The following is a 16,149-nucleotide window of genomic DNA, read 5'->3' on the forward strand; positions in this document are numbered from 1 at the left end:
CTCTGCATGTGAGATGGGTCTCCTGAAGACAGCAGACTGATGGGTCTACTGTGTTTTCATCCTGACCAGATGAGAACTCTTGGTGTGGCCAGTGAGTCTTACTTTTTCCATTCGTGTGTGCAATAGAAATCAGTTTATGATTTTACAGGTAACCTAATGCCAAGATTGCAAGAGCATAAATAGTCTTCAGAAACATATAATTGTGTAAGTGTCTGACTGTGTGTGCACGTGTGTGAGATTAATATGGCATATTAGGTTTCCATTTTAGTGGTTTTTAGCTTTGTCCTGTCAGTTCCCAGAAAAGCTGTTCAAGCTTTTTTTGAATCACTCCTGCATTGTTATGATTCTGATGATCAAAAAAGATACCCACAGGTTTCCTAAAGCACAGCATTTCACAACCTTATGTCAGTCTGAAACAAAATGAAACAAAACACAGCAAAATAAAACAAAACGCTTACATCAGAAAAGAGTAAATGAAATGCTTAAAGAAATTTAGAAACATTTACAACTGGAATATTTTAATAATTAAAAATAAATTAAAACAAAATTGCTTTACCAAACAAATCTTGATTCCTTTCTTGCTATTTGAATAGCAATGGGGGGAAATTTCACTCATGTAAATAAAATGTAAAACTGTGTTTTGTTAATGACTTTCTGCAGGGTGTGGAACATTAAAAGTTGGCTGTGTATAAAGCCATCTTATTGGCGTCTGCTCTTAGGGATCCCTCTGTCTTAAATCTCCAGGGAGGCAGAATGACATCATGGTTAAATGTGTGAATCTTGGCATCAGGATGTTCCAGGTCCAACTCTAGCTTTGCTACTTATTGGCAAAGATAGTTGCTACTTAGGAAAGATAGTTGAGCTTTCTTAGAGTCAGTTTCCTCATTTACAAAATGAGGTCAATAATAGTAACACCTCAGAGAGGTTATGAGAATCAAATAAAACCATACATATGAAGTAGGTAGTTCAATAGCTAGTTGTCAGTGCTCATGATATACTCAACAAATAGGTAAACCCGATCTATCCTTCAGTATCACTTTATTTTTCCAAGGACATTGTTGGTGGCAGGAATAAATCTGAGTGACATGCCAAAATGGTAAGTGAAATTTTCTCCTCTCTCATCATTACTATAATAACACGGTTTACATCCCTCCTCATCTCATTTGTTCATCCACCCACCCCTTCATCCATCCAGTTATGCATCCATCCTCTACTAAGTGCCAGGCATTGGAGTAATGACATGAATACGGTACCATCTCTGTTTCCAAGGACCTCAGAGATAGTCAGGGTTGGGGTGCAAGGAGGATGGTGATAGTTGTGGTCTCAGATGCTTAAAGAGATAATTATTCTGCAAAAAACTTAGTATAATGATTGTGATATACACAGGATTATGTGGAAAAAGGGACATCAAGGACTTCCCACAAAAGTTTCTTTGCATTGGATTTTAAAATTCCCAATCTCTGTATAAAGAGCTTTCTCCTTGGCAATTTGTTTATTCCAACATGCAAATGGATTTAAATATTCTGCAATTTAGATTAAGGTCCTTAGTTGTTGACAGGAACACATAGAGCTCTTTAGCTTTTCCCTGTAAGTTTAACCTCCTTAGTTATCTTTAAAACATAACATATATGTGTATCACCGCTAATGTTCTGAAAATCGACTAATATCTAATCATGGCTTGAGAGCTGCAGAATGTTTAATGTGAACCAGACTTTGAAAAGACCCAGCTGAGGTGCAATTAGCTCAGTGAAGTAAATCTTTGGAGCCTCATTTTCTGTGTGCATGTGTGTGTGTGTGTGCGTGTGTGTGTGGGGTGGGGGTTGGGGGGGCGGTATATACTCACAGAGTGGGAAGAACACTTGTATTTCCATTTATTTCATTATCTCATTTATTTGGACATCTTTTATTAATCCATCCTTTGTAACACATAGACTTACAGTCATGTTCTAATCCTCCTTTTAAAGCTGCTTCTTTGGAAGCTTTTATTTTTTTATGGAGTTTTGCTCTTGTAGCCCAGGCTGGAGTGCAATGGCACAATCTTGGCTCACTGCAACCTGCGTCTCCTGGGTTCAAGTGATTCTCTTGCCTCAACCTCCTGAGCAGCTGGGACCACAGGCACTTGCCACCACACCCGGCTAATTTTTTGTATTTTTAGTAGAGGTGAGGTTTCACCATGTCGATCAGGCTGGTCTTGAACTCCTGGCCTCAGGTGATCCACCTCCTCGGCCTCCAGAATTGGAAGCTTTTTGTGTCATAAACTATCTCAAGTAAATTTCTTCTGTTAGATGGTGCCATTTAGAGTAAAGGTTATTGTCACTGTTGTTGTTACTGTTATTATTATAATCAAGGACTTGAACATGTCAGAAGAGAAAAGAAATCCTGTGATCCTAACAAGATCCTGCTCAGTTGTACCTAATTCCAAAATCTTTAAATTCACACTGATTTGCACACATTTATTAAAGGAATAGTTATAGAAATCTTACTCTACCCTCATTCTATCGCTCCAATATTTTTCTGGTATTTACTCTAAAGACAGTATCAAATGACCAGAAATGTAAAGCCCACATCCCTAATGTTTATGTGAAACCAAACTACATTTGATTGTAGTTGAAGGAAATTAATCCAGCAAACAGGCAGTCTGGATTTCAGTTTACAGTTTACAATATTTATATTTCTGCATCTTTAATTCTTTCATAAACTGATTTATCTTCGATAGGTTATGTACCATCCATGATTTACTTATCTTATGACATAAAATAAGAAATACAATGAGTAATAAAGAAAAAGGCTGGGCACAGTGGCTCATGCCTATAATCCCAGCACTTTGGGAGGCCAGGGTGGGCAGATCACCTGAAGTCAGGAGTTCAAGACCAGCCTGGCCAACATGGTAAAACTCTGTCTCTACTAAAAATACAAAAATTAGCCAGGCATGTGCCTGTAATCCCAGTTACTGGGGAAGCTGAGGCAGGAGAAATCACTTGAACCCGGGAGGTGGAGGTCGCAGAGAGCTGAGATTGCGCCACTGAACTCCAGCCTGGGTGACAGAGTGAGATTCAGTCTCAAAAAAAAAAAAAAAAAAAAATTGTTTTTCTGACTTTCCTGGTGGTAGGTAGATCTTTTTTTGAGGCGGAGTCTCGCTCTGTCGCCCGGACTGGAGTGCAGTGGCCGGATCTCAGCTCACTGCAAGCTCCGCCTCCCGGGTTTAGGCCATTCTCCTGCCTCAGCCTCCCGAGTAGTTGGGACTACAGGTGCCCGCCACCTCGCCCGGCTAGTTTTTGTATTTTTAGTAGAGACGAGGTTTCACCGTGTTAGCCAGGATGGTCTCAATCTCCTGACCTCGTGATCCACCCGTCTCGGCCTCCCAAAGTGCTGGGATTACAGGCTTGAGCCACTGCGCCCGGCTGGTGGGTAGATCTTAATGTCTTTGCAAATTCAAGAGTTGGAAGAATAATAAGAAAAAAAATCAGTAAGGATTGGAGTGACAATACAGATGGAGCAAGCAATGAATTGATGTGGCTTTCAGATCCTTTACTTCACAGGTTTTTGGTACATTTGGCCTGATGTAGAACATCCTATGACATAGGATATAATTTTGAACATGGCAAGTGTCCTAGTATGTGATATCCATAAGCTGTTGTGCTTGTCTTTCCTGCAGCTCAGGATGTCACTTACTCCATTTCCCGTTTTTATACAGGGTAGGGCTGAAGCAAGATCCAAACAACACTGTGATACAACAGAGAAACAGAGGGCAGCCTGCTCATCTTGCAGGGCCCAGAAAGACTAGTGAGACACACACAAAAAAAGCAGGGCCAGGTGAGGTGGCTGATGCCTGTAATTCCAGCATTTTGGGAGGCCGAGGTGGACGAATCACCTGAGGTCAGGAGTTTGAGACCAGCCTGGCCAACATGGAGAAAACTGTCTCTACTAAAAGTACAAAAATTAGCCAGGTATGGTGGCAGACGTCTGTAATCCCAGCTACTCAGGAGGCCGAGGCAGGAGAATTGCTTGAATCCGGGAGGCGGAGGTTGCAGTGAGCTGAGATCGTGCCACTGCACTCCAGCCTGTGTGACAAGAGTAACACTCTGGCTCAAAAAAAAAAAAAAAAAATGCAGATCTTTTTTCATGTTGCTCTTATGCCTTGTACAGGTAATGTTGGCAAATCCTTCCTGATCTTTTCACCACCAGAAAGGCAGGATAGAAAGGCAGACAGGCGATGGAGGGAGAGCAAGAGGGTTAACACAGTTTATTCATTTATTTACTCACTAAACTAATATTTATTTTTTGTCATGTGACAGGCACCAAGGTTGGTTCTGGGAATTTGAAGATGAATGAGTTACCACCCCTGCCTTCAAGGTGTTTCAGTCTAGCAGGGGGAACGATGTTTAAACCAGTAATTAAGCTTGATAAGGCAATTATTTTAATGGTGAGCCACAGCTCTGAACAGAAGCACAGATGTGGAGACACAAGTTCATCCTTTCATCGAGTTCCCTAATAAACAGCAATATGCTTAACTCTGTTGATCTCTAGCTTCTTCATTAAAATGGGTGGGAGAGCATCTTCTCACTCGCAGACAGTGCGTGTAAAGTGCCCAGAAAAGTGCTTCACACATAGTGGGCATTCAGCAAATGATAGAGGGTGGATGTGCTACAGGGGCTATGAAGGACTCAAGGGCAGTAGGACCACAGGAGGGGTCCTGAAGTCCACGTCAGATACACAAGAAAGGCCCTATTGCACACTACAAGAACACTAGTTACTAGGATTAGCGAGGAGTTGCCACTGACGAGTTGGTCCCTATTTCCCAACTTGCCTTCACTAGGTGGAACATTTCCTTTAAGATTGCAAAGGGAGGCCAGTGCCATGGCTCATATCTATAATCCCTGCACTTTCGGAGACCGAGGTGGGTGGATCACTTGAGGTCAGGAGTTCGAGAGCAGCCTGGCCGTATGGTGAAACCCCGTCTCTACTAAAAATACAAAAATTAGCTGGGTGTGAGGGTGCATGCCTGTAGTCCCAGCTACTCAGGAGGCTGAGGCAGGAGAATCGCTTGAACCCGGGAGGTGGAGGTTGCAGTGAGCCGAGATCGCACCACTGCACTCTAGCCTGGGTGACAGAGCCCTGTTACCTGCACTGGACCCCAATCTCTCTCCCTTGTCCTCCCCAGCTTCTGCCTCCTGCTCTCACCTACTGCTCTGATGACCAGCCAGGGCAGACCTGGAGGCCAAGGTCAGTGGTTTGTTGGGACAAGGGCTGGGCCCCAAAAAGCCCCACAAAAATTAGCCAGGTGTGGCAGCGTGCCTGTAGTCCCAGCTACTCAGGAGGCTGAGGCAGGAGAATAGCTTGAACCTGGGAGGTGGATGTTGAAGTGAGTCGAGATCTACTGCACTCCAGCCTGGGTGACAGAGTAAGACTCTGTCTCCAAAAAAAAAAAAAAAAAGTAAAGGGAAAAGACTGCAATTTTTTCCTTTAGTAAGGATAACTCAGGTGAGAAGCCCATTGCATTTTTATTGCACCAATTTCTGACACTTAAATGTCTTCCACATGAGTCACCTATTGGCACTTAGCTCTTTGTTTACGTGAAGAATCCCGTGTCTCCACTAACCTCCTTTTCTTCTAGGCCTTCCATATATTTTTCTGTTGCCCTTCTATCAGCTCTGTGGTTTACTATATTTGCGAAGCATTATGTTTTGAAGTCATATATTATATCATATATAGAGAAGTGAAATAGAATGTTTGGTCATTGTTGCCACTTGTGAATGAAAAGTGGCTACTATTGGGTAATATTTATTGAGCTCTTATTATCAGGCACTACACATTTTATGCATTGTATCAGTGCTTCTTAGGTTTTGATGGAAATACATGGGATATGGAGATCTTAAAATTCAGGTTCTGGTTCATTCAGTATGAGAGTAGAGGCCAAATGGCTACAGTGCTGACAAGTTCAAGGTGATGCCACTGTCCACAGGCTGCATTTTGAATAGCAAGACCTTGTATCATTTGATCCTGACAACAACCCTATTAGTTAGAAATTACTTCTTAAGGCCAGGCGCGGTGGCTCATGCCTGTAATCCCAGCATTTTGGGAGGCCGAGGTGGGCAGATCACCAGGTCAGGAGATTGAGACCATTCTGGCTAACATGGTGAAACCCCATGTCTACTAAAAAAAAAAAAAAAAAAAAAAAATTAGCCAGGCATGGTGGGTGGGGGGTGCCTGTAGTCCCAGCTACTCAGGAGGCTGAGGCAGGAGAATGGTGTGAACCCAGGAGGTGGAGCTTGCAGTGAGCCGAGATAGCACCACTGCACTCCAGCCTGGGCGACAGAGCAAGACTCTTTCTCAGGAAAAAACAAATTTCTTATTTCATATCTATGGAAACTGAAGGGCAGAGAATTTATCCAAGGTCATGTTGCTAGAAAGTAGTACAGCTCCGGCTCTAAATTCAGATTTGCATCCTGGGATAGTGTATGTAATCTGGATTTTGGAAATATTCTCCAACATCCAAAGGTGATCTGATGCTACCTGAATTAAAATTCATAGTTTTAGTTTAAATTTCGTCCCAATTAATGACATTTCTTTCTAATTTCTCTTTATGAAAGACTCTGTTAAATGGTGATTCAGATGTGTTGGATTTTGCTTCTAAAGGTATGTAGAGTTTAGTATGATTTACTTGCCAAAATTATGGCCTAGGAAACGACGTGCTATTGATGGAATCCGCACTGAACACAAGAGGAAATTGCTAGGGAAGGATGCGTGAGGAAAGGAAATCCTCAGGCTGATTTATTGTTCAGCGCTGAGTGTACACAGTGTGCTATCCTTGTCACAGCCAAGTGAAAAAGGACGCAATCCCTGTCCTGAACAGATCATTCTTTTAAAAAATAATATTTTGGCCTGCTTATAAAGTATGGTTCGTAATAAAAAATTTGGGCTACAGAAATATAATTCAATTTTCCAAAATCCCATCTTTTTTTTTTTTTTTTTTTTTTTTGAGATGGAGTCTGGCTCTGTCGTCCAGGCTGCAGTGCAGTGGCTTCATCTCAGCTCACTGCAACCTCCACCTCACGGGTTCAAGCGATTCTCCTGCCTCAGTCTTCTGAGTAGCTGGGACTACAGGCACGTGCCACCATGCCCGGCTAATTTTTTGTATTTTTAGTGGAGACAGGTTTTCAACATGTTAGCCAGGATGATCTCCATCTCCTGACCTCGTGATCTCCCCGCATCGGCCTCCCAAAGTGCGGGGATTACAGGCGTGAGCCACCGCGCCCGGCCTATTTTCTAATTTTAAGTGAATGCATCTCAAAAGGGTGACGAAGGACCACATTCATATCGAACAGCAAGAATTCAATGTGGCAATATCTTGCCACAAATAATTTAAACATTAATTGTGGTTTTGAGGAGCAGTGTGCAGTGGGAGTAAAAGGGATACGGTTTAGAGTCTCCAAAAAGATCCGGCCACTGCACTCCAGCTCGGGCGACAGAACGAGACTCCGTCTCAAAAAAAAAAAAAAAGAAAAGAAAAAAAGAAACACGAATGCACTGCTTGTGCACTGCGCAAAAGTTCTGGGGGTCTAGTTCCAGCTTTCACTAAGGATATCAGAACTGCCCGGCAGGAGCTGCCCAGGACGCTTTGCTCTCAAATCCTGCCGCCAGTCGCCGACGCATGCGCAGTTTAGCACCGTGGCACAGGCCTTTCTCAGGCAGGTTTTTGTGGGGTCAGCAAAAGAGCCAGAACTGCAACGGCGAACGGTTCCGAGCCTGACAGGGGAGGGGGAAACCAGCTCCAAGTGAAAATCACCTCACGAGGAAATAGGCTCAGGGATGGGGGCGGTTTCTGCAGGCGTCTCCACACACGCACTCTCATTCACTTTTAGGGTGCCAAAACACCACCAGGGGCAACTAGGAGGAAAAGGTTGAGGAATCAGCTATAGAGAATGGAGGGGATAGAGCTGCAAGGGGCGAGGGGGCGACGATCTCTAAAACTTTCAGCGCCGTGCTCTACTGATGCTCTGGGCACTTTTTTCATTTCTCTGGGGAGTGTGGGTGCACCAATTAATCCGTCGCTCCTTTGAGCATTTGTTGTATAGGGGGTCCTGGGGGACCCCATCGTATTCCAGTATTCGGCCACACTCCCCTCAAAGCCGGGAAACCTCCCCGAGAGAAGCCCCAGGACGCCGGGGGCTGCATGAGCCCCGTGAAGCTGCAGGCGGGGGCGCGGGATCCCCTTTGTGGCCGCCGCCCCCCTCCGCCGGCCCCTCCCCCGCGCCCCGCCCTCGGCCACCGACCCCAGCCCCGGCCGCCGGCGCGCTCCCACCCGCGCCTCTGGGGACTCGCGGACCGCAGCGAGACCGGCCGGCGCGCTGGGCATGCTCAGTGGCGGGCCCGGCGCTGGAGTCGGAAGCCTGTGCGCTGCAGCCGCCGCCGAGCCGGCCGGGGCGCACGGAGAGCGCGCGGGACTCGCTGCAGCGGCGGCCGGGTCGCTGCGCACCCGGGCCGGGACCGGAGCCGAGCCCAGCGCGGCGCCCGCGACCCGCCGGCCGCGGCGCCTGCTCCCTCGATCCCGCTCGGGGAAAGGGCAGGCGGCTGTTGGCGTCGGCGGGGCGCTGAGGAACCGCGGCGGCGGCGGCGGCGGCCGCGGCCGCATCCTCGCCGCCCGCCCCGGCCCGGCCGCGTCCCAGAGCCGTCGGGCATGGAGCCGTGGAAGCAGTGTGCGCAGTGGCTCATCCATTGCAAGGTGCTGCCCGCCAACCACCGAGTGACCTGGGACTCGGCGCAGGTATTCGACCTGGCGCAAACCCTCCGCGATGGAGTCCTGCTCTGCCAGCTGCTTAACAACCTCCGGGCGCACTCCATCAACCTGAAGGAGATCAACCTGAGGCCGCAGATGTCCCAGGTGAGGAGGCCGGCGCGGGCGCCCAGCCTCCAGCCGGCAGCTCCCATTAATCATGAGGCTAATTTCTTTGTGTGAATGCAAACGTCTAGGTGCGCTGAGCTTGGTCTGCCTCCCAGCCTTCTGCTTTGGGACCGCTTCGGCACCACTTTGGCTTTTCCTACCTTGGCTTGAAATGGTTTAGCTCCTCAAGCTGAGTGCGAAAGCCTTGCGTCCGGAGATGGTGTGAGGATTTCGTAAAGGCTTTCTGTGAGGCGGGAAAGAAATAAGTTGTCTTAGGGTGCCCTTCACCTACTCTGCGTGTGTGTGGCGCGACAAAGGGAATTTGATCAAGCTTTTCTATAATAACGAAGGGGAGGGACGAAACGAGGTGATAGGGTAATTTGCTTTTAGTCTTTTCTTTTGCTTTGCGTCTTGTACTCATGTTTTCTTGAAAGAGGAACCATGACATAAATGAGGACTCGAGGAAGTGAAGGGCGTTTGGTCCCGTTATCTGTCCAGGAGTGACGCTGGTCAAAGGGAAGAACAGGGAGCAGAACCCAGAGGCCGCCCCCAGGACCCCTGAGCTGGTGGCCAGCCGGCAAGCTCCCGTTTACAGTTCTTCCTAAACCAGGTGAGAAGGAGCGAGTCCAGCCACTCTCAGCAGCGACAGGAAATGAGAAGTTTCACTAGAGATTCCGCTTTCCTTCCTGCAGTGCCCTGCTCAGGTGCTGTGGTGCCGGTCGGCTCCTGGGACTGGCGCTGCCTCTTTGAGGGGTAAGCCAGGCACCTCTGGAAAGTTGGGTGCACCCTAGAGTCAGCTCAAAAGTCACAGTTCAGTGGAAAAGTAGTTTATTTGTCCTGTCGGAAAATTTTTGTACAGAAGGATGTTAAACTCGGTTCAGAGCCTCTTTCTCTTTCAGAATGTTAAAACAAAAAAACCAAACCGCTTTCAACTTAAAAGGGAGAGGACAGAGCCCTCTCCATGACACATTTCAGCACTAATCCTCTATGACGCAGAGCCTCAGCTACTTAGCAACCAGAGCAGTGCCTTTTAAGAAGGAACGGACTTTATATGATTTAATAAGTATGTATTTAAAGTTAGAGTACACACAGTCATCTCTGATTCTTGGTGTCAGTGTTTCATCAGGGTCTCTGCACTTCAGATTCTGCATTCCTTGCCTGTTTGCCTTCAACCTGCTGGTGGGCAGTCCCTAAGAAAGAACAAGCATGGAAGTGGGGAGAGCCATATGTATTTAAAAGTGAGATAAATTATTTCATACCCCCATAAACCTCCATGGTGATTGCTACCTCTCGGTACCCTTTCAGAGTTGTCTCAACTCTGGATATTCCTTTGAGGGGTTTAGCAGACTTTTCTATTATGGTGGGAGCTGCAGTCAGTTAGCTACTCTCACACATCCCCATTTTCCACTTGGCCTGTAGCCTCAGGAGGCAGCGTGGGTCAGGATGCCTTGGCCCACCAAGCAGGGAATACAGTACTGTGCACATTTCCTGGAACTTGTTTCCCGGAACTCTCAGCAGTTGCTCTCAATAATCACGTTTTCTGGACAGCTGAAGAACCCTTTTTAAACCTTGAAGCCTTTATTTTAATGCTAATAAAATGCTTTATTTAATGGATGAGAATCGTTTTGAATGTATTTCGCTCTTCTCTTATAGTATGTTAGATGTAATTTAATCTTTCTGATGACCAAAGGTTGTCATTACAAACATCATTAATGAAAATCGAGCACATACAATGCTCTAAGGATTCTGTTCCCTACTGGGGGTAGGTAGCACAGTGAGCAAACCAGGATACTTGCCCTAAAGGAATTATTACACTATGCCATCAGATGATAAATCACTGGGTTATAATAAGGTAAGTGGGACAGCTGATGACCTTCTTTGTGCCGTTGCACTTTTGATTTCTTAAGTTTGTTCAACCCTGAGGTTTCTGGTTCCAAGTTAAGTACAGTTTCTCTTGTAATGTCCTATGAGAGGGTACTTCCCTCAAATGTGAATTCTAAAAGGCTAGTACCTGAACCTGGTGATGTCTGTTTTTGCTTTCCTCTTGGTTCTTGGCCTCATTGCAGAGGCAAGGCTGCTGAACAAGTGGATGCTAGGCAGATGAGCTTGTATCATGCAGGTTCTCATTAAATCCTTAAATGAGATTTATGAAATGATTTTATGAAACAACTTGACATATTTAACATGCTTATAGTGCCTAGCACATGTACTTAATATGTACTTAATAAATGTTTACTATTAGCAAAATTATGTAAAACATTTTTTCTGCTATTGTTATACTAAAAGTGATAGATTTCAATAGAAATTTTAAAAGAATTGTAGAGGCCTACTGGTTCCTTGGGCTGATATACCTAAACATTTTGCCTCTAACTACTCATATCTTTCTTGGGAAAGGTTCTAGCTGTAGTGAATAAACTATTAACCTGGTACAACCGTGTCATGTCCCAGGAGAATGTATTCCCCTGGCATTAGAGATGTCGTTACTAGTACTTGTGGCTTTTTGGTGTGTCTGAGAGTCATTCTTTCTACTTGACTTAGGTTCTGTTGAAGATATTAATTTGAAATAGACTATTTTTTACAGCACATGATCTCCTAAGCTGAGAAATAACTGGAAACTGTGACTTCAGACTTTTGTGACATATTGAGACTGTAAAGAGCAGATGTTGACAGAGGAAATTTTAATTTATTGATGTTTTGTTTGTAGGCTGTTTAGCTTTCCTGAAAGAGGCTATAAAATGACCAGCCTTTTAAAATGAGTGTTTATTCCAGTGAATGGGATGCATTTCTATTATTTGTTAGCCTTCTGCCTTGTTTGCATTAAAAAAAATAAATAATTGCAAATAATGACTGCTCAATTATAGGTCTGATTCTTGGAATCTTAATAAGTTAGTTGATTATCTTTCAAAGTAAAAGCATGGATGGGATCCCAGTTTTCTTATTTATTGTTCTTTCTGGCTGTGGACATCAGTTTGTTTTTGATCTTGCCATCCTGGTAAGAGGATGATCTTCAGTTCAAAAATAAGAATTTTTTTTCATGCTGATTTAGCTTTTGTTTTTATTTATGGGTTAAAAAGGTAAACATTAATCACATTTAGTTATACATTTAACATGTTCCTCTTATTACAGAATACAGTTAAGTAAAATGCAGTTGGCCAGTACATTTCAAAGAAATTTGGTGTCTGAGTATGTTAGATTTTAGTGTCTATATTTGAGATTTATTTTTCATCCCAAACAGTATTCTAGCCAGGACACAAAGCACGTGAATGATTCTGGAAGAGAAGAGCCTACTGGTGGTAGCTGTACTGGGTGGGCGGCACATGCTGGGGTTGGGGCGGCGGGGGCGGGGTGGTGTGTGCCTGTGGAAGGGCATGAGTTATTGGCTTGATGTCACTTTTAGTGGTTAAGAAGATCTTCATGAATGCCTATAACCACCCCTACATCTATCATGAATGAGAGTACCTTAGTCTTAGTTTGAAACTTAAAATTTAGTTTTATACTATGCTTTATAGTAGGGGTAATACATTCAGTGAGTTTACTGCCACTATGGACAGTATATGTAAACTTTGAATTGTCTAAATGAATAATTCAGACTTCAGGGATTCCGTCAATGAATATTTACTTGTTCCTACTATGTTCCAGGGACTGTTTTAGACACTGTCTTGGACAAACTCAACAAAGTCCCTGCCCTAAAGGGATTTGGATTTTAGTAGAGTTGAACCATAAATAAATGACTATATAATGTATTTATATATTTATATATAATTATATATATATATATATAATGTGCTATGAACCCATTTGAAGCTGAGTTAGCTAGAAAGAAATGTAATACAATTTTATAGAAGGTAGTCAAGAAAGTCTTCTCTGAGGGAGTGACAATTAGGTAGGACCTGAAGTGAGTGAGGGAACACAGGAATGTCAATGTTTGGAAAAAAGAATATTCCTGGCAGAGGGAATACCAAATGCAAAGCTCCTGAGGTCATTAAATGGCAGGCATACTGGAGGAAGAGCAGGGTCAGTATGGCTGGAGGAGAGTGAGTGTGGGAAAGAGTGGGAAACATGAAGTCAGAGAGAAAATGGAAGCTCGATTTTTAGGACTTGTCGGCCACTTTAAGGACTTTGGATTTCACTTTGAGTGAAATGAGAGGTCAACAGAGGGTTGAGCAGAGGAGTGACATGGCCTGATTTACCTTTTCTTTTCTTTCTTTCTTTTTTTTTGAGATGGAGTCTTACTGTGTAGCCCAGGTTGGAGTGCAGTGTCCCGATCTCAGCTCACTGCAGCCGCTGCCTCCCAGGCTCAAGTGTTTCTCATTCCTGAGCCTCCCGAGTAGCTGGGACTACAGGCACGTGCCACTACTCCCGGCCACTTTTTTGTATTTTAGTAGAGAGGGAGTTTCACTGTGTTGCCCAGAGTGGTCTCCAACTTCTGAGCTCAGTGAGTCCACCTGCCTTGGCCTCCCAAAGTGTTAGGATTACAGGTGTGAGCTGCTGCACCCAGCCCTGATTTACCTTTCCTACAGTTACTTTGGCTACCACATTGAGAGCAGACTGGAGAGCAGCAATGATAGAAGTGGCCAGGCTAATACATCATTCAGACAAGAGATAATGGCAACTCTTACCAGAGCAATAGCAGGGCAGACGGTGGGAAGAGTGGGCTCTGAATATATTCTGAAGGTGAAGCCAGCAGGGATTTATTGATGGACTAGATTAGGGATGTGAGAAGAGAGGAGGCAAGTTTGTCTCCAGAATTTTTGACCTGAGAAACTGGATGATGAAGTTACCATTCACTGAGATGGAGAAGACTAGAGGAAGTATGGTGTTGGGATGTACGTGGGGAGATGGGAAGGAATATCTGGAGCTAGTTATGATTGAAATGCCTAGTAGACATCTAGATGGGTATGCCTAGCAAGGAGTTGGAGATGTAGGTATAAAGTTTGGAGTCATCAAGGTGGAGATGGTATTTAAAATCATGAGACTGGGTGATACCATGCAGGAAGTAGTGAAGAAAGAAGAAAAAATCTGAGTGAGCCATTGGAGCATGCCTGTTCTTGAGGGTAGAGAGATGGGGAGAACCTGTGAAGGAGTTGAGAGGCAGTGTCCATGAGGTAGGAGGGAAACCAAGTGAACAAAGTATTTCTGAGAGGAGTGATGACATGTCAAATGCTGCTGATAAAGTGAAATAAGGACTGAGGAAAGAAGATTTAAACAACGTAAGGTTCCTTGGTGACCTTGACAAAACCGGATATGGTGGTGTGGTGGGCAAACACCTGATAATAAGAGAGGGGTGAGACAGCAAGTATAGACATCTCTTTAGGGAGTAATTTTGCTGTAAAGAGAACAGGAAAATGGGATAGTGGCTACTAGGGGAAAAGAAATCAAGATATGGGTTAATTAATTAATTAATTTTTGAAACAGAGTCTTGCTCCGTCACCGAGGCTGGAGTGCAGTGGCGAGATCTTGGATCACTGCAACCTCTGCCTCCTGGGTTCAACCAGTTCTCCTGCCTTAGCCTCCCAGGTAGCTAGGATTACAGGTGTGTGCCACCATGCCTGGCTAATTTTTGTATTTTTAGTAGAGATAGGGTTTTACCATGTTGGCCAATCTGGTCTTGAACTCCTGACCTCAGGTCATCAGGCCGTCTTGGCCTCCCAAAAGTGCTAGGATCACAGCTGTAAGCCACTGTGTCCAGCCTAGGTATAGTTTATTTTCTTATCACACAATTCTTATTTTATACCTATTAAAAGAGCTCCTTTAGATGGACAGATTTTCCCATATGGTACTCTTGTGTATATGTGTATGTATGTGAAAAGATATATCTGTATATGAAGAATGAGAACATATGGGCACAGGGAGGGGAACATCACACATCGGGGCCTGTCAGGGGTTGGGGGGCAAGGGGAAGGATAGCATTAGGAGAAATACATAATGGAGATGACAGGTTGATGGGTGCAGCAGACCACCATGGCACGTGTATACCTATGTAACAAACCTGCATGTACTGCACATGTATTCCAGAACTTAAAGTATAATAATAAAGAAAATATAAGTAAAATTTAAAGTGTTTTAAAATCTTCTTTTTGTTCAGATTGTGACTATTCTGAATACCACTGGAACTTAGAGTCATTGATTGCCATTTGTTTTCATACAATGTTGCCCTTTGAACACCTAGTGTTGGTGATGTAGCATTTCTAAAATGATTAATCACTATTGCCTGTGAGATTTCCTTCTAAACTGAGTTTGGATGCTGCTGTTATTATTTTAAATAAAGGGTTAAATAGTTTCTGCTATACACAACCATACATTGTTTTAAACAACTATAATTATTAGTTTTAGCATTGAGGTGTGCATTCCAAATACATGTCTACACACTCCCTCCTCCCATACAAGGTGATGTGACTTACAGATTTTTGGGTTATACAAAAGGGAAGGAGGAAGAACTGTTATTTTCCAAAAAGAATGGTGTGCCTAGTAACAATTTTAGACAGTTCGTTCAGAATAATGTCATTCCTTAGTCTTCTCAGAAGTCGTAACCTCTTTGCCATTTGTTAGGTTATTTTCTTGGATAATCTGCCAGCATAATTTTAAACTCAACACCAATCAGGATCTTTTCATGTAAAGTAGTTATGGCATCTTTAGGCATCTTAAACACTTGTTCTGTCTACATGATTATTGGCTTAACCTAGGTTCTCTAGAAAATAGAGCCTGGGGTAAGGCACTGAAGTACTGAAACCCTCTTGGTACAATTCCATGGCTTGCCAGAGTGAAGAAATGAGATGGTGTTCTTTTTTTGTTTTTTTTTTTTTTTTTAAGATGGAGAAAATTATATCATGTTTGCAATACAAATGGAGTTGACCTAGTATAGATCACCACATATTTTCTAATTTTCAAATACAGTGGATTGTTTTTATTATTTTTCTCGAATCCTCTGTGGCAATTGACGTTACTGATCATCCCCTTCTCCTAAAACTCTCTCTTCCCTTTACTCTCACCACACCATACTCTCCTGGTTCTCTTGTACCTCTTATTATTCCTTCTCAGTTTTTGTTTGTTTGTTTGTTTGCTAGCTTCTCTTTATTGAAAAATGTCTTAAACATGTTAGAGTTTTCTCTTTAGCTGTGTTTTCATTTCATATTTGCCTCCCTGTAGCATCTCATGACATCTGTGGTAGTACCTACCTTGCTGAATCCCAAATTCATACTGTCAGCCTCAGTCTGCCTGTTTTACACCTCTGCCTCTTCAGTACCAGCCCTGCTCACACCTACTTTCAT

At 43.9% G+C, this 16,149-nt stretch overlaps 1 protein-coding gene across 2 annotated transcripts in view; it reads left to right on the forward strand.

Moving 5' to 3' along the window:
• Positions 1–8,366: 8,366 nt before the first annotated feature.
• VAV3 (vav guanine nucleotide exchange factor 3) overlaps positions 8,367–16,149 on the forward strand; it is a 413,795-nt gene continuing 406,012 nt past the window's right edge. The window contains exon 1 of one of the 2 annotated variants that reach the window (XM_023197184.3): positions 8,367–8,881. In XM_023197184.3, the coding sequence (XP_023052952.2) occupies positions 8,678–8,881 (204 nt within the window). In that variant the 5' untranslated portion in view covers positions 8,367–8,677. Of the gene's footprint in view, positions 8,882–9,347; positions 9,492–16,149 lie in introns of those variants that run through there. The other variant, XM_023197185.2, reaches the window with a different exon arrangement.

This window comes from Piliocolobus tephrosceles, chromosome 1, assembly GCF_002776525.5.
Source record: "Piliocolobus tephrosceles isolate RC106 chromosome 1, ASM277652v3, whole genome shotgun sequence".
Taxonomy (NCBI): Eukaryota; Metazoa; Chordata; class Mammalia; order Primates; family Cercopithecidae; genus Piliocolobus; species Piliocolobus tephrosceles.